General features: G+C 35.3%; 2 protein-coding genes across 4 annotated transcripts in view; one reads left to right on the top strand and one right to left on the bottom strand.

The window, feature by feature from the left end:
• LOC117578294 (serine-rich adhesin for platelets) overlaps positions 1–13950 on the bottom strand; it is a 49259-nt gene extending 35309 nt beyond the window's left edge. For 2 of the 3 annotated variants that reach the window (XM_034263733.2, XM_034263735.2), the window contains exons 1-2: positions 13599–13950; positions 12526–12734 (exon numbers count right to left, since the gene is read on the bottom strand). The gene's annotated coding sequence lies outside the window, so the exon portion shown is untranslated. Of the gene's footprint in view, positions 1–12525; positions 12763–13598 lie in introns of all 3 variants that reach the window. The other variant, XM_034263734.2, reaches the window with a different exon arrangement.
• Positions 13951–14655: 705 nt separating this feature from the next.
• Positions 14656–25186, top strand: LOC117565040 (mitogen-activated protein kinase kinase kinase 7). The gene is made up of 9 exons (XM_034243991.2): positions 14656–15135; positions 15197–15496; positions 15557–15736; positions 16887–17022; positions 17094–17275; positions 17347–17757; positions 17830–17875; positions 23834–24351; positions 24419–25186. The coding sequence occupies exons 1-9, from the start codon at positions 15046–15048 to the stop codon at positions 24638–24640; spliced, it is 2085 nt and encodes a 694-aa protein (XP_034099882.1). The 5' UTR covers positions 14656–15045; the 3' UTR covers positions 24641–25186.
• The last annotated feature ends 736 nt before the right edge of the window (positions 25187–25922 follow it).

The raw sequence follows: 25922 nt of genomic DNA, 5'->3' as shown, positions 1-25922 counted from the left end.
CAACTCTGAATTAAAAAAATGAAAAAACACATTGAAGTTCTATGCCAAATATACCATACTAACATAATGAAAAATATACTGCAAATATATTAAGCGCAGTTAGTATTGACGATATTCTAAACATTTATTTAACATCCTCTTTTATTGATTAAATTTTGTTAACTAAATTAAAGATTTAACTCAAAATATACTCAGTCAGTATTGTCGAAATACTAAATATTTTTTAACATTTTCAAAATTTAATATACTAAAAAAATAAACTCATAATATACTAAGCACAGCCAGTATTATCGAATTTCTAAAAATTTCTTTAATATCCTCTTCAAGCAATTCGATTTGCCAACGAAATTAAAAATCTGATTCAAAATATACTAAACCATAATCAAAAATATACTAAAGAGATACTAAACACCGTCAGTAATGCCAATATTCAAACCATTTCTTTAACATCCTCTTTAAGCAATTCGATTTTACATAGTGATGTTTGCAGTATGTTTGAAAACTACATTAAACAAAATTGAACTTAAAAATGGGACTTCAAAAAAGAGATTACAAACAGTGCTTATTATTCGCTAATAAATAAATGCCATATCCGTTTTAAGGAATCATTTGACATTCACAATATTTAAGTGATTAAGAAGAGATCAATGCTTAGAAAGTATCCAACACTTCTATAGGACTCATCTGCAAAAAATGTAATTTCTGCTTCACCTAAAAGGTAAAATATGAATCGAAATTAATTAAAGAGGCGGCAACGAGCGAGAGTATAATATGCTGTCGATCATCATGGCATAATCGCATCCCACCGTTGAACGTGCCCGAGCAATACCAAGGCCCTGGCACGACCCCGGCACAAGTTCGAAGCGTGCGAGTAAATTTGGGAAACTAATGCTGAAATCAACAAAAAAAAAAGAAGCAAAAAATACAATGTATGAAATAAAAATAAAATATTAATATGTACTGCGAAAAAGACCTGCCCCAAAAGTGTACACAACAAAAAAAAGAAAAAAAAAGAATGATAACCCCAAAGAGAGAAATCTGTCTTGCTCTTGTTCAATCATCAAACAGTGATCGGATAAAGTATTTTGACAAAGTCGTGTGTTCGTGTACAATAAACAGCCAGTTGCCACAGATATCTTATAGTGTGCATGACATCATCAAGAAGAAGAACGTACAAGATTTAAACATTTTAAATATTGTGATCATGTGATCACAACAGGTAAATTGTTGATCGATTGAAAAATAAGCAAAATTCAATTTGTTATTTATGCAAGCCAAATACAAAATACGATCAAACACTGCTGTAAGAATACTTTTGTCAAGTAGTGTATGTAGTTTGCAATTATTCAGGCCTTTGACCAATTTATTATAGAGAAAACAGAAAGAAAAAGACAAAAAAAAAAAACCAACTGGAGTCGTGTCCAGACTTTAAAGGCAACAACATTGTTGTTTGTCATTATGTGTGTGCTGTTGTTGTTGTTGTTGGTGCTGTGTTCATTGACATGATTTCGAGTTCAATTGAAGTGAACTGCGAAAATGGAAAGAAACAAATGCCAGAGTCATCACACTCCAATACCAGAAAAAGAGAGCTAGCTGCACACAGCAATCAACTAAAAATTGCAGGAAAAATAATTACGAAATTTGAGTTAACATTTCAGCTAGCCAAATATCCTTGAATCGTAAATTTCAATATTTCTATGCATTATGACAACAACGCAAGACAACGCTAATAACAATTCAATACAAATTCAATTTAATCCAAAGATAATTGGAAAATTGCGGCAATTATTGTGTTACCTCTACCACTGAATGCGGATCCAATTCAAGGACAACGAACACAATACACATAATAAATATATCCTGTATATATATTTGACGCCCACGTTGTTTGGCGGCGGCGTATTTGCAACAGCTGCTGCTGCTAGTCTCTAATTAAGTGAGAGGGGGCCTAATTGCATTTGTTGTAAATCACAGAGTTGAAGGAACTAGCGGAGGGAGGTGGGAGGGGGAGAGCCACCCACTAACCCATGTTGCAGCTGCTGACGGTTCAATTACAAATTCAACTCTAATGGCACCTGCATTATTTTAATAGTTGGCTACTGCGAGTCCGCTCCCTCTCACCCCCTCACATGCCATCAATTGTTGCTCCTCATCAATAATTCACATCATGTTCATTTAGATGCTTTAGTTGTAGGTGATTTTAGCATTAAATAATTGAGATTTATTAATAATCTATTTTATCACAATTCGCAAACACAGCTAAGAGGAATTCTTTAAAAATCTATTTTTGATATTTATTTCTTGAATTTAATTTAAATTCGATGTTATTATTCTTTTGTATTTTTTATATTTTTAATTTTAATTATTATTCTCTGAATTCCCACATCTGATGTTAATTTACAGATTTGTTAACTTACAATATCACTGAATGCTATAGCCATAGCTATAATTACTAGTTATATACATACTATACATACATATTATTAATAATGACATTTAATTTATTGATGGCTTTCACTACAACATTTTGTATTCATTAATTATCAACTTTAATATTAAGAAAAAGGGAAATTCAGAAATATATTGAAAACAGGGATGAATTTTAGATATTCTTCTATTTAATTCAACAAATTCAAATATTATAATTGATAGCCTATAATGAAAATACGCTACATAATAAAATTGAAACTAATCCCTCAGTTTTATGAAATGACACGACATTTAAAATTGATGAATGTCTTCGAATTAAACAGGGATGTGCAGAAATTACTACACAGAAAAAAATATCTAGATAACAAAGAAAATTCGAAATCTTGATTTAAGTACCAACCTTGAAACAAGATTTTTAGGTTGAATAAAATCTTAAAATAAGAATATAAATAAAAATAAAAAATAATTCTAAAAATATACCAAAAATATGACGTAGAATACTAAAAATACACCATATGTATATACGAAAATATACCACACATATACTAATATATGCCGAAGGCTATATTTGATATATTGATACTGTACAGCATTTAAAATATACCACAGAGTACAAAATATACCAGATTGTCAACCAAAGCATTTATAAAAATATTTCTTAAATAACTTTTACAATTTTGATCTGATCGCAACCAGATTTTGACGAAACATAAAACTTGAAACAATAATTTGAAATCCTGAAAGTGCGAATATTGTAGAGTATTATAAATATGTAACACTGTACTAGATATTATTATATTTGAATTCACTAGAAATTCTAATAAATTATATCTACTATATTAAAGTGAAAAGATTAACGTAAAACATATCCGTTTTGAAAGTAATAAATTGCATTCCCCGTAATGAAATTGAAATGAATATCTCGCTGTCTCGTTAAGTAAATCATTACAAATTCGTTTATTGACAATGTTACGATGTGGAGACAACTCAATTCAGCGGCGATTCAATAATTTATGAACAGTCACGGTTGAGCCAAAGAGTGCATCAGCAGCAAGCAGCAGAATGCAAGAAGAAGGGTTTGTCTCAAGTGCTCGCTGTGCTCATTGCACAATGCAAATCTGTAGGCCAGACCCATGCTTGGGCATATGTGTGTATTTAATTTCATAATGAAGACCCTGAGTGCATGCGAGTACTCCACTCATGCCAATTGAATGCCTAACAGCACCCCCCGAAGGGCAGGGTCAAAGGGGGCGCAGCAGTCCACCGAAAAAGCAGAAAAAAAAGTAAAAGCTTAGCCATACGTATCAGTAACTTCAGGCCAAAGCAGCGAGCAATGCATCCACTTTAAAATCCATTTATGAATGGGCTTTCATTCAGCCCAAACTCGATGGGGTGGCTCAATATTAGCGATGGGTGGGGCGGCTCTTTAAGGGTGGTTCATTTCATGGTGGTGCGATTTATTTTCCAGTGGGTATTGTGTGTGGTGCCCAAATCCCAGAACTTGCGTTTTGGGCCTATGCAAAGCCCATTAATAATGAGTGTTAAAATGCAATTGAGACATTCAAAGAGGGGGCGAGGATATTGCCACAAGGGTTGCTCCTGGGTGTGGTGGAGTATGTGTGTGTTTGAGGGAGGGTGAGGGGGCAGTGCATATGCATAATGAAGTGGCGCCAACAACAACAACAACAGCGACAGCAGCAGCAGGTCAAAAGCAGTTAATAGACTAGACTGGCTAGAAAACTGGGTGGGCTACTGGGCAGCTCTTTCTTTCTCTCTCGCTCTCGCTCTCTGTCTCCCATCTCTCTCTTCCACTCTCTTTCTGGGTACAGTCGTCGCTGTCTGAATCACCCAGGGGCATTTTATAAATTGGATGCAACTAAACGTAAGCTTTTCAACTCTTTTTTTTTATATCATTTCGACTCTCTCAATCTTTTGACTCTTCCTCACTCGCTCTGGCTGTGTGTTGGCATCTCTTTTCGGCTCAGTCGAGGCCACTTTGCTGCTGCATTCAGTTCAATGCAATTTGCAATTTCAGCGAGAGAGAGCAGAGGCTCATGAAGATGATGACGATGATGTTGACGCATAAGCAGACGATAATGAAGTTGGAGAAGAAAATGCAGAAGTTACTGCACTTAATGCTTGGCATTGGAGCTCTTACAGTGCAGATGAGACTAAAACGACTCGAGTCGAGTCGATGCATTGGCAAAGATGAGCGAACGGTTCAAGGACCAGGCTGCCTGACTGGATGTGCCAGAGAGCACAGAGCACAGAGCTCAGAGCAAAACAGGCCGAGGCCGACCGAGTCAGTTTAGCAGCAAACCGGCTCCGAGAGACCAACACAAGAGACTCTTCTGTGAGGACGCAGTCGCATTACAACAAGAAGCAAGAAGCAAGCAGCAAGCAGACGATGCATATTTCATAAAGACGTAAAAATCGACGCAGCAGCAGCTGCTGCTCTTGCAACTTGGTAACTTCAGACTTCAGACTTCAGCTTTAGTTTCGGGCTCTAGCATAGCTGCTGCTGCTGTTGTCGTTGTTATTGTTATTAACTGGCAGAAGTCGTTACATTGTCAGACAACGGAAATTGCGCACATAAAACGCCGAGTCAGAGAGGGAGAGAGAGAGAAAAGTGTGAGCTGCTCTAGTGCAGAATATCAAATTCAAATCGTATCGAATCGCAACACTTTGCGCCAAGTCATTGATGAGAAGCTCTCTGTGGAACCTTTAAATCTATTTGGGATGCGAATGCAATTGGCAAATGCTTTTTCCCTTTTATTTATCTTTTTCCTTGCTGTTGTTGTTGTTATCAATTGATTCGTTCCAAGTAATTTCCTGTGCAGTGGTGGGATGTGAATGGCACTTGGGAGGATATGCATAAGATTGGGATAAGAGATTATACTCTCCTCCTTCTTCCCACCTCTATTTATGCTTGTTCTCTAGCTAAACAATTCTTAGCTTCCGCCTCTAATGAGAGCGTACTTTTTAAGGCCTTCTTCCATTTGCATTTGTGTTCATTCCTTTCATATCTTTCATTCTTTTCGTACTGCTTACTTTCGACATTATCGATCGATATTTTAATGCCTTGCAGCCTACTGGTTAATGTGCTTCCTCTTGTTCGCCTTGCAGGTTAATGTTAATGCTTCTGTCTGTCTGTCCGTCCGTCTGGCTGCCTGTTGTTGTCGTTGCTGCTGTTGCTGTCGTTGTCAGCGTCACCGGCAGTAACAACAGTTAACACACAACAGTAGCAACTGGCATTGTTGTGGTGTCGACACGACTCTTGTTGTCGTCCTTTAACGCATTTTGTCCTTCCCTTAACCACATCCCCCCACTTAGACGCTCACTCTCTCTCTCTTTCTCTCTCTCACTCCCTCTTTCTCTGTTTGTCTAGTTTGAGCTCTTCAGTTGCTGTTTTTATACCCGCTACCCATATGGTAGAAGGGTATTATAACTTTGTGCCGGCAGGAAATGTATGTAACAGGTAGAACGAGGCATCTCCGACCCTATAAAGTATATGTATTCTTGATCAGCATCAACAGCCGAGACGATCTAACCATGTCCGTCTGTGTGTTTGTCCGTCTGTCCGTATGAAACACTGGATCTCAGAGACTATAAGAGATAGAGCTATAATTTTTTTTCGACAGCATTTGTTATGTTTTAGGCACGCAGATAAAGTTTGTTTCAAATTTTTGCCACGCCCACTTCCGCCCCCGCAAACCAAAAAAATCGAATTACAAAGCGTGATTTTAAAGCTAAAGTTGCGAATTTTGGTATATACAATAACTACTATAGTAGTTATGATTCCTGAAAATTTGGTTGCGATCAGATAAAAATTGTCGAAGTTATTAAAGAAATACTTTTGTATGGGAAAAAACGACAACTTACTAGGGCTCTTAGTTGCTTTGGCCGACAATCTGGTATATTGCGTCTATGGTATATTTTGAATGCGGTACTATACCGATATACTAAATATACCATTTGGTATATTTTTTTTTAGTATTTTTCCAGTACATTTGGTATATTGAGAATAATACCGCAAAATATATTGCTTTTATTTAAAATGGGTAGCGGGTATTTCACAGTCGAGTACACTCGACTGTAGCTTTCTTACTTGTTTTTTTTTTCGTCTCGTCTCGTTTCGTTTTGTTTTCTTTTATTTTCTCTCTCATTCACTTTTGTTTTAGAATACATATGTTTGCATACGCGTTCTGCATCCCCTTTGGTTGGCAGCTGGTTCCGTTGCACGTGTCTCAACCCAACCACTCCACCACCCCACCAGCCAAGCAACATATTGATAGCATGACGGTGAATTCCCGTTGCTAGCGAAGACAATCATCAGATAATCACAGCCGCTTGAGTTGATAATGGCGACGTTGATGAGTTTTGAACCTAAGCGACACCGGTGCCCACAATCTCTCTACGGAGGACCCAAGAGAGCGAGCGAGAGAGAGAGAGAGAGCAAGCGAGAAAGGGGAGCAACGGAAAGTGCAAAAGTCCCATTGCATTTCCTTTTCACTCTTTGAAATGTAAGCCTCCCCTCCCCCCTCCACCCCTTCCACACCGGATACCTGAACATGTCCATTCAGCTAAGTTTAGGTGTCGGATTGTGTTGTCTCTTCCCCCTCCCTTATGCTACCCTAATCACTTATCTCACATGGCTAAAAATGTATTCTAATATACCATCATAGATATGATCAACTCTGTTAGTTATAAAACAATTCAGTTTATTATCAAACCAAGTGTCAGTGTGTCTATTTGCCATACAAAATCTGCAGCCTAGCTGCTGGAAAATAAATATTTATGTAAGCGATTAAAAAGTTGTTAAAGTATGATGATAAAGTCGCCAACAATTTATTTTTCCTTTTTTTGCAAAGTCTAATAATGTGTATCATACTTATTTAGATTTATTAATAGAATTAAGAAAGAAGAATTGTTTTCACTTTAGATGAAATATTTTAGATATTAAAAGTATTACAGGAGGATAATTAAAAGCATTTTGAACAATTACAATTCTATAGCATATAAAATTTCGAATAATAAGATTGTCAAAAGTTTTTATGCAATCTTTTAGGCAAACGATAAGGGAACTGATTTTTCATGCGTGTGAATTAAACCTTTCTGCATTTAAGCAAAAAAAAATATTAAAGAACTAATTGAATCATAATCAGCTTACAAAGCCCGGAAAAAACTAATTTTATTATATTTCTCACAAAATTATTATTTAAAACTCAAATTTTAGTGCAAGTAATTGGCTTATTTCCAGAAGTTTTACTTTCTAAACTATTTATCAAAATTTAGTTTTTATTTCATTTTTTTTTTCATATTGATAATATATAATAATTTGTCTGACAGTATTTTGATGACTTATTTTTAATAGATTTACTTATCAAAAATAAGTATTATTTTAATTTTCACATTTTGAAATTTCATAAAATTAAATTTGAATTGTGTCAGACTGTGCTTCATCTTTTATCCCTGATCATGAAAGCGTAGTAAAGTAGGAAATTGCTTTTGTTCTCTCTCAATTAAAGAATTTGCATTTATATTACTACGATCATTTCATAGTTTTCACTTTAAAGTTTTTACCTAAACGAGTCGGAAAATACTTAATGAGAAAACGAACTTTTATAGAATTGAGTCACATGTGAGAATATTCACTTTGAATCAAAAATACATTTATGACATTTGATAACATCGATATATCGCGCAGAGAGTAAAAGCCGACTATTGAGTGTACTATCACAATCAAAGTATCTCAATAGAAGAACTTCTAAACTTTGATAACGAAATTTGATTATAAGAATAGTACATCAGATAATTAGCATTTAAGAAAACAACTCAAATGAAATAATATTTTTGATGGCTTTCATCATCATCGATTATCAATAAAAGAGTATTCGAATTGTGACTACGTTGAGTGATAGAATTTCATCTCATTGCGGTTGTTTGCTTCTTTCCCATGTGTTGTGTTGTTATGCTTTTGGCGATAAGGTGAAATTCTAATGAAATGACAAACTTTTGGTTAACTAGCCGTTCTAACGGAACTGCGGCAAGTGCGAGACACGACAAGTGCTTGGAAAAGCAATCGCAGCTATTGGGAGAGCACACACACACATACATAACATTACACATACATGGAAAGTGAGAGACTCAGATACACATTTATTCAGGCAACTGACAAACGCCGGAAATGTCCCAACAACAGTAACAACAACAACAATAACAATAGCAACAACGCTTTGCTAGCTAGCACACAAAAAAATAATAAGTAAAAGAGAAAAAAAAGTAATATAAAATATTTCACATTTTTTCGCGTTGTGTATCGTAATGCTTTTTATCGGCGCCTAAGCTCAGCTGTACACAAAAGGCAGAAAAGGAAAGCATTATTATTATAATAGTTTTCTTCTCTTTTTGTATTTTTTGCCTATTTTTGTATACCCTGTAAATAGCAGTTAACAATTTGTGGCTAACTAAATTCAAATTTCTTTAACAACCAAATTAGTTATTCCTCCATTTCTTAAATTTGAAAACGGAATTATTATTAGTAATATATTTTGTTTGTTCTCTTTTTTTTGTGTACTTTTGTATACCCTGTAAATAGTAGTTAACAATTTGTGGCTAACTAAATTCAAATTCTTGTTAGACAACCAAAGTTGTTATCTGACCATTTGTTGAATTTAAAAAATTAAGCAGTATTATTTATTATAATAGATACTTTTATTTGCATACTCTGTAAAAAGTGTTTAACTATTTGCTCTAACTAAATTCAGCTTTTTTGTTAAACAACCAAATTTGTCTAGCTTCAAATTTTCAATTCAAACTGCAAGCAGTGTATTTGATAGTCTACTTATTCTTACTTATTATTTTGTTTCGTTTTTTCGTAATTTTTTTTTTTTTTTTTTTTTTTTTTTTGGTTTGTGTAATTTTTGTATGGTCTTCGTGTGGTATTGTGAACATATGAGGTTATGTCATCATACCTCTATAAAAGAAATTGAAATGGAATAAAAAATAGCGAACAATGGAAGTATAGAACAGTAACAAATTGTTAATTCTAGTATTTAAATTGTATAACGTTGTAAATTTCACGCGATTTGCGGACACTTGACAAATGGCCAACAACTAAGAATAACAATAACAATAACAATAACAACAACAACTTAGAACAATAGAATAGAAACCTCAATGTGAGTGAGTGAGTGAGTAATATCAAGTGAATTGGAGACATGTTCTGACTGCACACAACCGGTAGAAAAGTGACATGTTTCAGCTCTGTGCTGTGTTGTTGTGGTGTGATGATGATGATGACGCTTTGTCGCCCCACTCAGTCAAGTGTGGGAGATTGATAACAATTTATCATCAATTCTCGATTACTTGGCGTTGTAATAGGTTGATAATTCTGTTGAAATTAAATGCAAATGACTTGCATAGAGATGTAAAGACAACAACAGTCAAAAGATAATTACGCATAATGAGCAAAGAATTACAATTTGAATGTAGGCAAGCTAATACCTAATAATATAACGGCATCAACTGTCAGAAACTGCGGCAACAACAACAACAACAACAATATGACTAAATCACGATTGTAAGAAATCAACTCTTTGTTGCAATTGTTTTTGTTTTTCCTCTCTTGGTTTCGACCAACACGCAAGAAGCAGAAATGAAGAAAACAATGAGCATCAAAAGCATGATCGACTTTAGTAACACCCTTTTCTTTAAGCAGAAGAGAACTCTTCTCTCATTTTTCAAATTTACTATGCAAATTTGCATTATTTCTGTAGCGAATCGAATCGAACACATCCAAAAATTCACAGCACTTTATTATACCCTTGACAGCGTATTTAACGGCTACAGGGTATACAAATAATAATAAACGAAAATGAAAACCGACGGCCAACAAAATAAAATTAACAATTACATAAAACCTTGAAGCAACAGCAAAGCTACTTCGTTCATACGATTTTTGGCTTAACGGGCCTGGGAACTGTTTTCGCCTTTTGACGGCGGAATCAACGATGAACTCCAAAACGGAGCGAACGGAGCCGATTCGACGTTCAACAAAGCACGAGCCTACAAAAAAAAAAAAAAAAAAAAAAAAACCAAACACAAAAACAGGGCCAACGGATGAAAGATCGAATGGAATCAAGCAATGAACTTACTTAGTAGCTGGAATAACCTTCTTTTTTTTGTGTGTTTTAGTTGTGTTATTTTGTCTTTTTTTTATGCGCTATCCATAAAGTATGGAAGGTTAAATATAAAGTTTGTTTGTACATATTCTTTGTCAACAAAACACATACTATTCTGTTTAACAGCTAAACTTCAGTCATTATTTTGAGGAAAATTAAAAAAAAACACAAATAATCATTATTTTTGAGTATTTTTTTTTTACTCAATAATACTAAAGCTGATTTGATTTTCAAATATAATTTTTATAATGTAGCTATACTACAATTACTTTTCTAATATAAAATAAAACATAAGATCTTCACTAAAAACTTTATAGCAATAATTTCAGGGGAATCAAACTGCTGTGATAATAGATACACCCTGAACGCATTGAAAACTGGATTAAAGAAACATTTTGTCCTCGAATTAAATAAAGTTAAAACCGTTTTGTTCTGCAACTGTGTGTGTGTGTGTGGTATGATCACACCAACAAACAAGCACACAGACCGACAGAAGAGGAGAGAAAAAAAAAACTCTCAGGGTCTTTATTGTAGCCACTTAATTCGTTCGGGTTGCATTTCGACTCCTAATTATGAGGCGAGTATGTGGAAGCATGAAAAGAGAAGGGACATTGTCATCGCATTGTTATTTATGACTTTGTAAGGCGTTCGTTCGCTGAACTCGGTGAGAGATCGAGATCCGTCAAAATACAATTGTACACATTTCGTTTATTTATTTGGTCTGTTCAAAAGTATACTTTATTTGTTTATGACCCAGTATTAAATATACCCCGTAACAAAATGTATAAATAAAAGGGTATCATGTGATTCCTATTCCTGTGAGCATATTATAATATCATGATCAGTATAAATATCAAAAGCATTCAAGCATGTGATAACATGATAAGTCTGATCTTTGGAATGCGTACAGAGTATCTCGTAGTAATGTTCTCTTGACTCTCTTGGTTTTATTTTTGTTAAATATTATTATTATAAAAATCTTTAACTGTATTCTTTGGTCGCTATATTGCAGAGTCACGTTTATTTTCAATGGCAAGACAAATGTAACAGTTTCCATGTACTTTCATAAGAATAGTTATATTTATTAGCTTTCGATTTCCCTTTATAATCTAGCAAAGCTTTAATAGTTTAAATAGATTAAAGACAAGAAAGTTCATATTGCTTGTGTTTAGTGTCATCCGTGAGTAATACAATACAATTATCGAAAGTGATCAAACTATCGATAGATGACAAATTACATGTGTGTATCGAATCAAGTAGCTAAACAAGCGACTACTTTAAATGATCTCCAAACAGGAGTGAACAAATCGCAAAGAGAAAGAAAGAGAGCAAAAGAGAGCGAGCCAGCCAGCGAGCGAGGTGAGAGAAGGTCGGCTAAACGCAATTTGCATATGCCCTTGCTAACAGGAATTGTCAGCCAAAGCTGCAAGGCACAAGACCAAGACAAGTTAAGAGCGTGAGCAAAAGAAACAAAAAAAAAAAGCTTGAGCAGAGGAACGATTGGAAAATGAACGATGCTGATGCAGATGCCTGAGAGATGGCGGTAAAAAGCAGGAAGACAACTTTCGCTGTTCATGTTGTAAGTACAACGGGAAATGTGTGTGTCTGAGTGTGTGTTTGTGTGTGTGAGCACGTAAAAAGCAGCAAACAGCAGCAGCAACAAAACAAGAATAATGTAGAAATAGCTCAAGATGCACAAGAGTCCAAACATGTAAGGAGGGGGGTACTGAAGTGGGGATGATAATGATGATGATGATGGCAAGAGGAAAAGAGTATAGTACATAATTCGTTTCGCTGTTTGTTTATACTATTTACACAACTCACACACACACTCCGAGACACAAAACTACATTTAAATAGTGCACAAATAAACAAAAACAAAATGTGAGCATAATTTGAAAAACAGACTTACCAACAAATTACCAAACGGCATCGGCGGCTTTAAAACTCAATCACACACACACACACACTCACGCACATGGATATTGTGATGCACAGTGTGACCAGTTGTTGTTATTATTGTTTTGCTGTGTGTGTTTTTATTTTGTTGTCGCCGGTTGTTGTTGTTTGCTGCTCTCACTTAATGTACACGACGAATGTTGAGGATGTTGTTGTTATGCCCTTTAAAAAGCGTTTAAAATGCCGATAACTACATTAAGATTAGTGCTAAAACACAAACTCGCCCACAAACACACACACACACACAGTAGCCAGCAGGCAATGGAAATTCAGACACACACACATTCACAGAGTGAGAGGGAGAGAGCGAGCCGCAAAGTAATTTTTGGTAGCGCTTCCTCTTCCTCGTGTGGCGCGCACGCATAAAAAAAAACACACGCACACATCCTAACAAAGAAGAGAATGTGGAGGAGATGGAGATTACGATTACGTTGATAATGATGATGGCGATGACGACCACGACGGCGATGATGATGATGAAGTTGACTTTCTGTGCGCTCTTCCTCTTTTCGCTTGCTTCTTGTGTTATGTGTATATGTATATATTGCATTAACTTCTCGTTCATTTTCAATGAAAATCACAAGCGAAAGAACGAAAACAAAACCAACAAAAACAAAAAACAATAACAAAAAAAAAAAAAAAACGAAAAACAGAAAACAAAAAAAATACTATTTTTATGCGCGTCTTTTCAATATGCAAACTTTGCAAAACTTTGACATTTCATTTCTTTCACGTTGCAGCGTTTTGTTGTTGTTGTTGTTGTCATCGTTGTAGTTGTTGTTGTTATTGCTGCGGTGACACTGGCGTCGGCATCAATGGCTGCGACTGCGACGGCGGCAGCGACCGCGAGCATTAATTGGCGGCGTCGCCTCCAACAACACTTTGGCAAAAAAAAAAAAACAAAAAAAAATAGAATTGTGGGCAAATGGTTCTGCTGATGCCTTTGCTGGCTACTGCTGTTTTCCCCAAACACACCCCCCACAAACCAACACCATATTTTTCTTCTCTTCATATATTTAGACGCACTTTTTCTCTATTTCCTTTGCCTTTTTTTGTGTTACCAGCAAATTTCACACACGCACAACACACAATTCACGATTCCCGATTTCCCGATTCCAAATTCACGCGGGCGAAAAAAAAGGCTGCACACTTGTTATTATATTAATATTATTATTGGATGCATTACGATTTGGTGTTATCAGCAATCTGTTTTCATTTCAACTACTGTTTGACCACAGTTTACTTAATTGTTTGCGTTTGTAATTGTGTATATTGCGAGCGTCGAAAAAAAATAAAAGATAACAAAATTAATTCTTGCTTTTCTTTCTTTTCTTGTCCGAAATTGCATCCGCTTGGCAAGCGAGCGCTTCAACGTATGAGTGTGGCAGGGTGACCGCAAGTGTGTTTCCAAAACGCACTAAATAAGCTCGAAAATATATCCAATATACCACCTACTACATTGTGGTGGTAAATTTTACACAAATAACGAGCTAAAAGACCGTCAGCATATTGTTCAACTTAATGCCTCCCGAATTGTACCAAAGAAGTACAAAATGTTTTGCATTAAAAATGAATTATATCGAAAATCACAATCAAAATTTAGTAACGGCATTTATTAATGGAGTACAAATACAGAATGCAGTTAAACCAGATATATACCAAAAAGAACTTAGTATTTTCGGGCTACAATGGCCACACATCGGTTAGAGATGGTAAAATATATCGATGTATTTATATACAATATACAAACACTCCATTTTTGGTGAATATTCCGATTTGATCAAGATCAATAGCTACAATTATTAATCTTTAAATATATGTAATTTCAATTTCTATATAAAAATTTAAATGGATAATTCATTGCAACCCAAATGTATAAAAAAAATCTTCTCAAATAGATGAATTATTTAAGAAATAAAAAAACGAAACATTATTATAAATTAAATAACTACAGTTGCTTTGGTGCCACTTGAGAATTGCTTGCAATAACAGATTTTTTCTCAAACGATATATTAGATGCAGAAACATCGCATCATATCGATAAACACGAAAAAATATTATGATTATTTTGCAGGTCGTCTCAACCACTAGCCCAGAGAGACAGCGACAAACGAACAGGCCCAAACTAAATAGGAAAACGAAAAAGAAATGAGAAATAATTGTTGAAGCAATTGAAAAACAATCGAGTCGCAGCACGAATTCTAAAACTCAACACAACGGCGAAACTATTGGACCTGGCCGCTAATGGTAAAGTTGTGGTCAACGCCGTTTTTGGAAGATGTGCGCAGCGTTCGCATTTGCAGCGATTCACTGCTGGTCGATATAAGCATAAGCTAAGCGCACGGACAACAATAATAACAACAACAACAGCAACAACAACAATAGCACGCATATGCAGTGAGACCAGAATCGCAATCATAACCAGGATCAGGATTAGCAATAACGAAAGCAACAAGAACATAAACCGCAGGCAATGGCTGCATCAGCATCTGCATCTGCGTCCGCGTCCCAAGATTCGCTGCAAGCCTTCTATGTGAACTTCAGTGAGATAACGCTTGGCGAGGTAAGAATGCTATAATCTCCGAATTGAATTGAATTGATTAACATCTTCATCACATTTGCAGAAAGTCGGACATGGCTCGTATGGTGTGGTGTGCAAGGCCATCTGGCGTAATCAGCTGGTCGCAGTCAAGGAGTTCTTCGCCAGCGCCGAGCAGAAGGACATTGAAAAGGAGGTCAAGCAATTGTCGCGTGTCAAGCATCCCAATATCATTGCATTGCACGGCATCTCATCGTATCAGCAGGCCACATATCTTATTATGGAGTATGCCGAAGGCGGTTCCTTGCACAATTTCCTACATGGAAAAGTAAAGCCCGTATATAGCTTGGCCCATGCCATGAGTTGGGCACGCCAATGTGCAGAGGTCTGTCCAGATTCCATAATATAAGATCATTATCCTAAAATATTCATTTCATTTTTCTAGGGTGTTGCCTACCTGCATGGAATGACTCCAAAGCCGCTGATACATCGTGATCTAAAGCCACTCAATTTGCTCTTGACCAACAAGGGACGCAACCTGAAGATTTGCGATTTTGGCACTGTGGCCGACAAGTCCACAATGATGACAAATAATCGCGGCAGCGCTGCTTGGATGGCGCCTGAGGTGAGTGCCAAAATAATACAGTCCAGTCATATATAGTTTATATCTCGCTTAAGGGCACTTACACATAACTGCAACATACTTTATTTAGTATTAATATTAAGTTGACATATTTGGGAAGAAAAAATAATTAAAACAGCGGAATTTATTTACGCATAAGAGCTAGGAGGCTGCAAGTTGTACACAACAAAGTTTACAAGATTTAATCAGCAAGATTGTGTAGTAACCTTGTTTAAAAATTAAAACAAAAAACCACACCAAACGAAATATAAAATGATGAATTATAAATCTACATCAATTTATTTTATTAAATATATTAATTATTTTTCATTACTGTTTTATAGAGTAAACTTTAGATATTTAAGCAGTACTAAACCTTTTTTAAATCGATAATAATAGAGCTCACCTGAGGAAATTATTGTAGTGTTAAAACCATTAGTAGTGAAAACAATAGAATTACTGTAAATTAAGTCAACGGGAGGCTGTAATATGGACACAACAATCTCGCTAGTATTGATGGTAGTAATTATCTTTATAACAGCTGCCTATAGGGTAAAAGGGTATTATAACTTTGTGACTGCAGGGAATGTATGGGACAGACAGAAGAAGGCATCTGCGACCCTATAAAGTACATGCACATATACATACATACATATATAGCTGAGACGAAATATCCATGTCTGTCTGTTTATCTCTCCGTATGAATCCAAAAATTTTGTTGCGAGCGGATAAAAATTATTTAAGAAATATATTTTAGTTACTTTGCCTGCCAATGTGGTATATTTTGTACTGTATGGTATTTTTTAAAAATAGTACTACATCGATATACCAAATATAGCCTACAGTATGTTTTAGTAGGTTTCAGTATATTAATTCGGTATATTTTTAGAATATGGTTTTATTGAATATTGGATTGTTGTATTTTATCGGTATGGAAAAACATTCATTTCTAAAGCTTGCACGATATAAGATATAATATTTCATGTTGTACAGAATATTAATAAAAAATTATATACTTCTTATGGTATTATCAAAATACTTAATCAGCTAGTAAATAACATTGGTAAAATGGTTGATAAAGAAGAAGTTTGAGTTTGTCGCTTGAATTGAATAATGTACTCATCTATTATATTTTTAATATTATTGAAAACAGGTGTTTGAAGGATCCAAATACACAGAGAAATGCGACATATTCAGTTGGGCGATTGTGCTGTGGGAAGTTCTGTCGCGAAAGCAGCCCTTTAAGGATATTGACAATGCATACACAATACAGTGGAAGATCTACAAAGGTGAGTGAGGCTTCACCATAACAAAAACTGTTCCTATATTGACTTGTTCTGTTTGGGGTTCGCGTCAACAGGTGAGCGACCTCCGCTGCTGGACAATTGCCCCAAGCACATTGAGCAACTGATGACAGCGTGTTGGAAAACAGCGCCCGAGGATCGGCCCTCAATGCAGTATATTGTGGGCGTGATGAACGAGATTATTAAAGACTATGTGGGTGCCGATAAGGCGCTCGAATATGCGTTTGTTAACCAACAGGTGAGAATAGTTGTTACTCCAATGATTCTGCTTGACGTAAAAGTTAATGGAAAATGTTTTTTCTTTTGTAGATTGTGACCAAAGAGAGCGACGGCACAGTGGGCGCTCAATATGATAGCTTTAGTCATAGTTCCAGTGACATGAGTCTAGCATCCACACAGTTGACGCCAACAAATGTGCGAGGCACTGCGACTGAGATGGGCTCGGAGACGACGGGCTCAATACACAACGAAAATACCTCATCATCATCATCGGAAAGAACGCCCACAAATTCGGGGCAATTGGACAATAATGGCCTGTTTCACATTAGCAGCAGTAATCGCTGGGATGCCATACCCGAGGAGGATAGCTGCGAGAGTCAAAACGATAGCTTTAATTTGACATCATCGGCTGAGGCATCCAAGCGTCTGGAGACTATTCGCAATGGCATGATTCAAATGGCCCGCAGGCCAATGGAACAGCTTACCCTGGATGTTGAAGCGGTGCGTTGTATTGATTATTCACATTGATGGATCTATTATTAATTTCACTCTTGCACTCTCTCACAATTGTAGAACGGTTTCGATCTGAGTCGCAGCGAGAGCAGCAGCAGTTTTCATGGTGAGTAATGTTTATTGAATTTATCTTTGCATAGTGCATTATCGTATTGCAATCGAAAGTGTTTAGTCGCAATCCATGGAATAGAAGGGTACCGAAAGTGTTTTATACAGCATAGCTGGAGTTGAAGTCTGAGTATTTCAAACACTAAATTTGCTAATCACGTTTAGTTTAGAGTGTGATTTTATTTATCAAAATCATAATGGAAATTCAAATTTAAATGATATCTCAAAAGTGTCATATATTTTGCTTTATTAAGCACTATTTATATATAGGGTTAAAAACGAGTTTTAGAGTGCGACTTAATCACTTCAAAACATAATAGAAATTCGTATTTAAATAATGTCTCAAAAATGTAATATTTAAAATGAATTAAGCAATATTTCTATAGGGTTAAAAGCGAGTTGGAGTGTTGCTCTGGTTACCTTAAATTGTTGAGTATTTCCTTTCAAGCAAGTGCCATGTATCTTAAAGTCGAGCACACTTGTCTCTAGCTTTCTTACTTCCTTTGCTTTCCTCATTTGAATGTTCTGTTATGCGTTCTGTTGAGTTACGTGTGAGTTACCATGTGGCAGCTGCTCTTGGGGTCGGGACAGCATGACGCATCACGACAGCTACACAGCAATAGCAACAGCAACAAAAACAAGCAACACTTAATCGTATGTAAACAATGTGCTTGCTATCTTATTCGTTGTCGTTGTTTAATTGCTCGATTTTTGGTTAATTAGTCGCTGCGTTGCGTTGCTTTTAATAATGCAAATGCATTTCAGAACATTTCTTCAATTGGCAAAAGTTCTCAGTGCCAACCGCCAAGCGTTCGCTTTATAAATATGCGATGCGCTCATCATCATGCAAATAGTAAAATAGCGAAAACACCCGATGTGCAATTTGAAAACAATGCAGCAATTGCCCCAATTGAATATTATTATTTCCCCACCCAACTGAAAAGCAACAGATGACTCTTTTTGATCTGATTGTTGAGATTGCTGATTTATCTGAATAGAAATACAACAAATGGCCATCAAATTTGTCAACAACTAGGACAATTTTAATGGCAAAAGAGTTCGTTGAATAATTTATATTAATTGTTGTTACAAAGGGTAAACGTGTGTTATAAATTATGTGTATAAATATTTCTGGCACATTTCTTTGAAGTTCGATTTTAATATTTAATTTTTACGATCGAATAGTTTAATTGCAAATTATTATTGCTTCTTATATATTAATTAATTGTAATGCAAGTCATTTCCATGTTTCATATTAGTTTTGTTTTAAGTTTCTGCGATGTTGTTTCCCAAATTTTGCTACTCAAAGAAATAGCAATATAATTTGCTAGATATGAAGGAAAGTTTAGTTGTTCTTCGTTTTATATTCTGGCCTCTACATAGTTGCAAAAGTGTTTAAGTATTCGCTATACCCAATTCAATTATATTGTACATTCAGTCATTGCGCTGTGCACAATTATCGTATTAAGTAGATCGGCTGGCTGGCTGGCTAGCTGGCAATTTTTCTACAGATTTATAGGCATGACATGCACGGTCACCACCATCAGCAACAGCAACCGCAACCGCTGCCGCCTCCTGCCACCGCAACATAAACACTAAAACAGAAAGCAGAACACTACAAAACAGCAACAGAAACAACAAGAAAAACAGCGACGAGAAATCAAATGAAAATCAACTAATAGCAGAGGAAGAAAACGCAAACAGTGCTGCGCGCTTTAAATATTAAATACTTCTAATACATTTTAAATATTTGGAAAAGTTAAAATCATAGTTGAAATGATTTTTAAACTTGATATGAAAATATTTTATGTTGATTCTCAAAATTTCATAACGATTCCTTTCTAGGAAAAGAATGACAATTTATATTCAACTTTTGGTATATACTATACTTTACATATCAAAGTGTAGCTTAGTTTCTTCGGGTAATTGAAAAAGAAATTGGTTTCCTTAAATTCAATCCAAAGACTTGCTTGGATGAGTTTTTTTTAAGAAGATTATAATCGTGTGTGAAGAAAACCCTAATAATATATTAAAGATAAATGATATAAGTTTTAGCTAATACTTCTAGAACTTAAAGCCAGAAATCTTTGGATTAAATTAAAATTTTAAGTGGATTTCATAAATGAAGATGGCTAAAAAGATTTCTTACCTCAGTATGTGGATATTGAAGCATAGCAGGAAGTATAATTTCTATTATTCTATTGTAATAACGAATATATCAAGTCTGGGGCCTTCACGTATAGCTGAATTTATTGCTAGATCTAGCGGGAAAATTGCCACACTTACACACACACACACACATGGATGTGGGGACAACACTGCACACATGACGAGGCCGACAGTCTGACCGACTAGCCCCGCTCTCTCTCTTTCTCTTTCTCTCTCTCTCTCTCTGTCTTCCCTCTTCGCCCCTGGCATCATATCCCCGGCGAGCAGCCGAATTGACCGAATGAGTCATTCGGCAATAATCTCACTTTTATTTTGATTTCGTGCATATAGTACACATGTATATGAAGTAGTCTATATGCCTACACATACATATGTATATACACACACATATAGATAGAGAGAATCTCACTTAATGGGCACGGGGACGAAATAAGTCGAGTAAATATGATCAAGAATTATTATACCCTTGCTGGGGGGCCGATATTTTCATTTGGTGCTGAACTGTGGAAAGCATTAAATGAGGCGAGCTCAATACCATTTGGTATATTGTATTCTATTTAGTATGTTTGTCGTTTCGTCCGTCTGTCCATCAGTTTTGGCAATTATAAAATATGCCATATTTATATAGCTATAATTTAAATATGATTCAATTTTTTATTATTTCTTGAAAGCATTAAATTGAGTGTGCTCAATACCATTTAGTATATTGTTATAAATTTAGTATACTGTCCTTTCGTCTGTCTGTTAGTCAGTTTCGCAATTATAAAATATGCGAATGCAAAATATTTATGTAGAGTTATAAATTAAGTCTCTTAATAGCATTAAATGAATTGTGCTCAATACCATTCAGTATATTGTATTATATTTAGTATATATCTATATATTTAGTATATTTTCCTTTCGTCCATGAGTCAGTTTTGCAACTATTAAATATGCTTCAGAAGAATTTTTATATAGAGTTATAAATGAAATATAATTCGAATGTAAAGCCACTTTTATTATCTCTTATAAGCATTAAATGAGGTGTCCTCAATATTATTCAGTATATTAGTATATTGTCCTTTCGCCCATCTGTTAAGCAGTATAAAATATTTATATGGAGTTATAAATGAAATATAATTCGAATGTAAAGCCATTTTACCGTCACTTCCAGTTTTGAGTCTCTTTAAAGGGTATTCAATGTTCGGCATGACAAAAGCCAAAAGACACATTTGCTTGTCAGACAGACAGGCAGAGTGTCGCATGCGGCGGCCTGTTGTTGCATGTCGATATCTATATGCATCGACAGCAGCAGAAGCAGAAGCAGCAACGACCTAGTCACACCCGCAGTCGTTGGCCAAAAAGTAAATACATATCTCTATCTAATACATTTTCTCGTTGTTGGCAGCTCTCAGCCAAAAGGGCATTTGTCGCCGCTGTTGTTGTTGTTGGTGTTGTCGTTGTTGATGCTGTTGATGTTTGCAGGGAAGATTTCCCAACCGCATGCCAGGCGCATTATTCATCGAATGATCGGCAAATGCGCGATGAATGTGTGTGCTTTAGACTCTTTTCTATCAAAACTGAGTCTACATAGAATATATACACAAATGTTGTGCTGTGTGTGTGTGTGTGTGTATATGGGATCCATTGTGGTCACTCTCCTTCTATCTGTGTGCTGTTGCTGTTGCTGCTGTTTCCACTTGGCTCTTGCCATATTGCCGAGCACAGCACATCACATCCATAGCACGGTCATCCCCAAATACGCTCAGTCTACGTTTGAGCGCCGTGCCGTTCTGTGCGCCGCATTGAGTATCGATCGCAACGATTGCAACGACAATTCCAAATTCCAAAACAAAACAAAACGCAACGCGCCCAAAGTTCAACATCATCATCGTTTTTGTGTCGGGCTTTTAATAAACACTCCCTAATAATGCAAATTGCAGCACGATCAAAACTACTTAAATGAAATGTGATTTTTACTGTGCCAAATTAGCAGGAAAAGCAAAAAGAAAACGTCGAATACTCATATAAACATTGGCCCTCAGCGAGCAAAGAGGCCAACAATAAAACAAAAAAAAAAGAAAAGATTCGAGAGCGAAAGAGCAAAGTTTTCTCGAATACAAACGCGAATATTATTTAGTGGTGCCTTCTTTGTGTGTTTTTGTTTTTTCTGTTTTCCCCCCTGCAAATTTTTGCCCGAAAAAAGCAAATCCATATGAAAAATACGTTATCACAACGAGCACACATCGCTCGGCCAAGTGGAGGATTTCGCAACAATTCAATCTCATCTACTGTTGATGATGATCATGATGAAGATCATGCAACGAGTATATTAACGATATAGTATCGAAGTATCGAAGTGAATATCAAATATACTATATAGTATAGACAAGAATCATCCTCGATCAACATGTGCGACACACAGGCTTTGATTACCACCAAACAGACGAGCGATCTGCACAGTTGCTGGATCATCTATAGTACGTTTTTAATATCTACACATATATAGTATACATATCTCCTCCTCCCATATGTCTTCTTAGTGTATACAATATGAGTTTTTTTTTTTTGTTGCTTCTTTTTTTCTGACTCATGAACTGAAACTGATTGAGTGTAAAATTCTTTGGAAAATTAAAATCTACAAGCAAATGTTACTATGCAAAATGTTGAAAGATACTTGAAGAAAGCAAATACAATTGTCAGTTGCTTCGAAAGAAAATATTCTAATATTTGTCGATGAATAGTTTTGTATATGACTATAAAGAGTCTTCATTAATTTAATTTTCAACTATTTTAGAGTGTACATGAATGTTTATTTCAAATTACATTTGTTTCTAGTTAAACGCGATTAAGACTTTTCTCAAAATTTAGCCATTCAATTCATAAGCCATTTGATAGTGATGGTAATATGTTATTAGAATAATATGAAAGAAAATAATGTATTTAAAAAGTGGCAACAAATTTAAAGTTTTCTACCTAAACAGCATAAATAAATAAATAACACAATGCAAGGAACAAAAAATACAAATTTTAGAGTTAAAATTATGTACATGCTATTTAAAATAATCATTTATTGGTGAATTTGTATACTTTTTACACATTTAATATATATTGTAGATATCGTATTCAACTTAATCTCATGATCCATAGGTTAGTTTCATGGCAAACAAATGTGAAATGAACAAATGAGAAATAATTAAAAAAGAAAAAAATTTGGAAGGTATTTAAGAAATACTTTTGTATCGAGTCTTAGCTGTTTTGGCTACAAATATGGTATATTTTATACTCTGTGGTATATTTTTAATGTAAAACTATATATTAATATGCTATATACATAAAGCTTTCAGTATATTTTACTCTTTGCGGTATATTTGTTGAGTATATTCGCAGCAAATGGTTTTTATTAAAAATAGGTAGCTGATATTTCACAGTCGAGCACACTCACACTCGCTTGATACGTTTTTAGAATAAATCTCTAGCTGAAATTAAGATTTTCAATAGATTGGGAGAAGGATTTTCATATAAGTATGTATAAATTTATATTATAAACAACTAAGTAGAGTAAAATCTATATTAATATATATAAATTTACCATGTTTCCTAAAATTGGGAGATTTAGAGAAGGATTTTCAACATAGTGAATTGATTATTTAATTAATGACTAAATTTACTTTACTAAAGATAAAATGGTGACACTTTTTGCCTTGACGAGATCGCTTTGTCTCAAAGCTATTCTAAAGTGTTAATGCGTATAAGAAAACCAACGAATTCAATTTATAATATTTAATTTATGTTATTTAATTTCCAGCTAAAAGCGATGGTCGCGAGCGATTGACAGTGACGGACACTAAGCCGATGATAATGGCCATCAACACCGCCAACACCACAACAGACCTCACAAATAACAACAACAACAACAATGTTAACCACATCACACAGAACAATAGCAGCAATAACAACCCAGATAATAACATAACAACAAACGGACTGCAAAACAATCAACATGCCAACGATAAAAACGATTGTGTCGATGCCGAGGTGGATGTGGATCTCGTTGATGTTGATCCCGATGTCGATTCAGGTTGTGGCTATACAGAGCAATCGTTGGCGGAGATTTTGGATCTCGAATTGCAGCCAGAGCCGCCCATACCGAACAATGCCGAATCGCAAGCGATTTATCGCGATCATCGCCATATGGCCAAGGAGTATCTCAGTTTGGACACGAACCTCTACTATGCACAGGACTTTAAGGAGAAGCTCATACTGCAAATGGATCAAATCGAACGCGAGCAGAAGAAGGAATTGTTGCGCAAAATCAAAGACAAGGTAAGCCAAGCTTTTACGTTAAATGAAATCGTATTTTAATACTCGATTCACTTCACATCGATTGCAGGAGGACCTCCAGAGTCTGTACAATAATCTGCAGCAGCAATGGGAGAAGCTGCCGGCGGCGCAACAAGCACGTCTCCAGCCACCGGTGATGAACAACATTGTCAGCAGCAGCGGCAACAGTTACGGCAGCAGCCAAGAGATGTCCGGCGGCGGCATTGTTGGAGGAGGCGAAACAGTCGAGAACGATGGATGGGTGGTTATAGCACCGCATCATCAAACGTAGCCCGCCTCCTAAGTTTGGATTGATGAATCCGAAGAAAGATTGGCTCTGAATTTTCGTAAACAATAGCTGTGTACTTCCATCTATTATGTATTTTTTTTTTTTGTGTAATTCTTTGTTTAATTTGTAACGATTATGTTGTAATTGTATCTATTTAAGTTGAGTTTTATTTAGAGATATATATTTGCATAATACGTATACGTACATAAATACCATTTAGATCGCGAATTGTCGCGAGCGAACTTGTTGTGTTAGCCAGCCGTCTAGTTTTTAGCCATGTTGCTTGTTTCTTGTGTACCTTGTAAGCATTCTGACTCTTGACACTTAAGATTAAATTATTTACTTATACTCTATGCATACTTATATTTTAGTTCGACTACTGTGTGTCATTACTATACATATACTATGTTATACATACATACATACATACATACATATATATACAATACATGTGCACATGTGTATATCATCTGTGTGACAAAAAGACGATTACCAAAGTGACAAAAATATATATAAAAACGTATCCACCACCGTATCGGTTTCGAGTATTAAAACCCGTCCAACCGTGCTCACAAATTCCCATCCCATCATGCGCAATTTTTACAGGGTTATTTCTTACTATTTAAAGATATATCGTATTTGCATATTATTCATCGATTTAACAGAGACAAACTACTCCAAATTGATGATAAGCTTTCTGCAAGTTTTTCGGGATGACAACTTGGTTTATTGTCAGTTGTGTTCAAATCACTTAAAGCGGATTTTAGTTTTTAATTTAAAATGAAAAATTAAAACTTCATTCGATTACATACTTAGTTTTTAACATTCATATATTTCAACAGCCTTTTTTTATTTTATTATCAATTTAATGAGGGACCAAGCTTTTTCGGGCTTAGCTTTAATTGTTATATATTTTTATTGAGCCTGTTGACATTTGAACAGTCTTTTTCATTTTATTGTAAATTGAGTCGGGGTCGCTAACTCTTAAACATTTTAATTGGGATTCAAAGCACAAAGCTGCAATTCCCTTAACCTGAAATTTAGATGTTTAAAATGACAAACTAAACTAAATGCATGTATATATTTAATTTTAAACATGCAGTTATTTCAACAATCGTTTTTAAAATGGACATAAATTGGTCAACTTGGTTCTAATCTCAATGCTTAGGATTGAAGAAACCGGAAAACATAATTTGCTGAAATTTTCAATTTTATATTTATGCGTCGAGAATAATAAAACACAATTGTTTTTCATTAATTTAGTTCAACTACAGAATCAGATTAA

The sequence above is a fragment of the Drosophila albomicans genome, chromosome X (genome assembly GCF_009650485.2).
Source record: "Drosophila albomicans strain 15112-1751.03 chromosome X, ASM965048v2, whole genome shotgun sequence".
In the NCBI taxonomy this organism is placed as follows: Eukaryota; Metazoa; Arthropoda; class Insecta; order Diptera; family Drosophilidae; genus Drosophila; species Drosophila albomicans.
The sequence above is the reverse complement of the archived record's forward strand: the minus strand, read 5'-3'. Positions and strand labels throughout refer to the sequence as shown.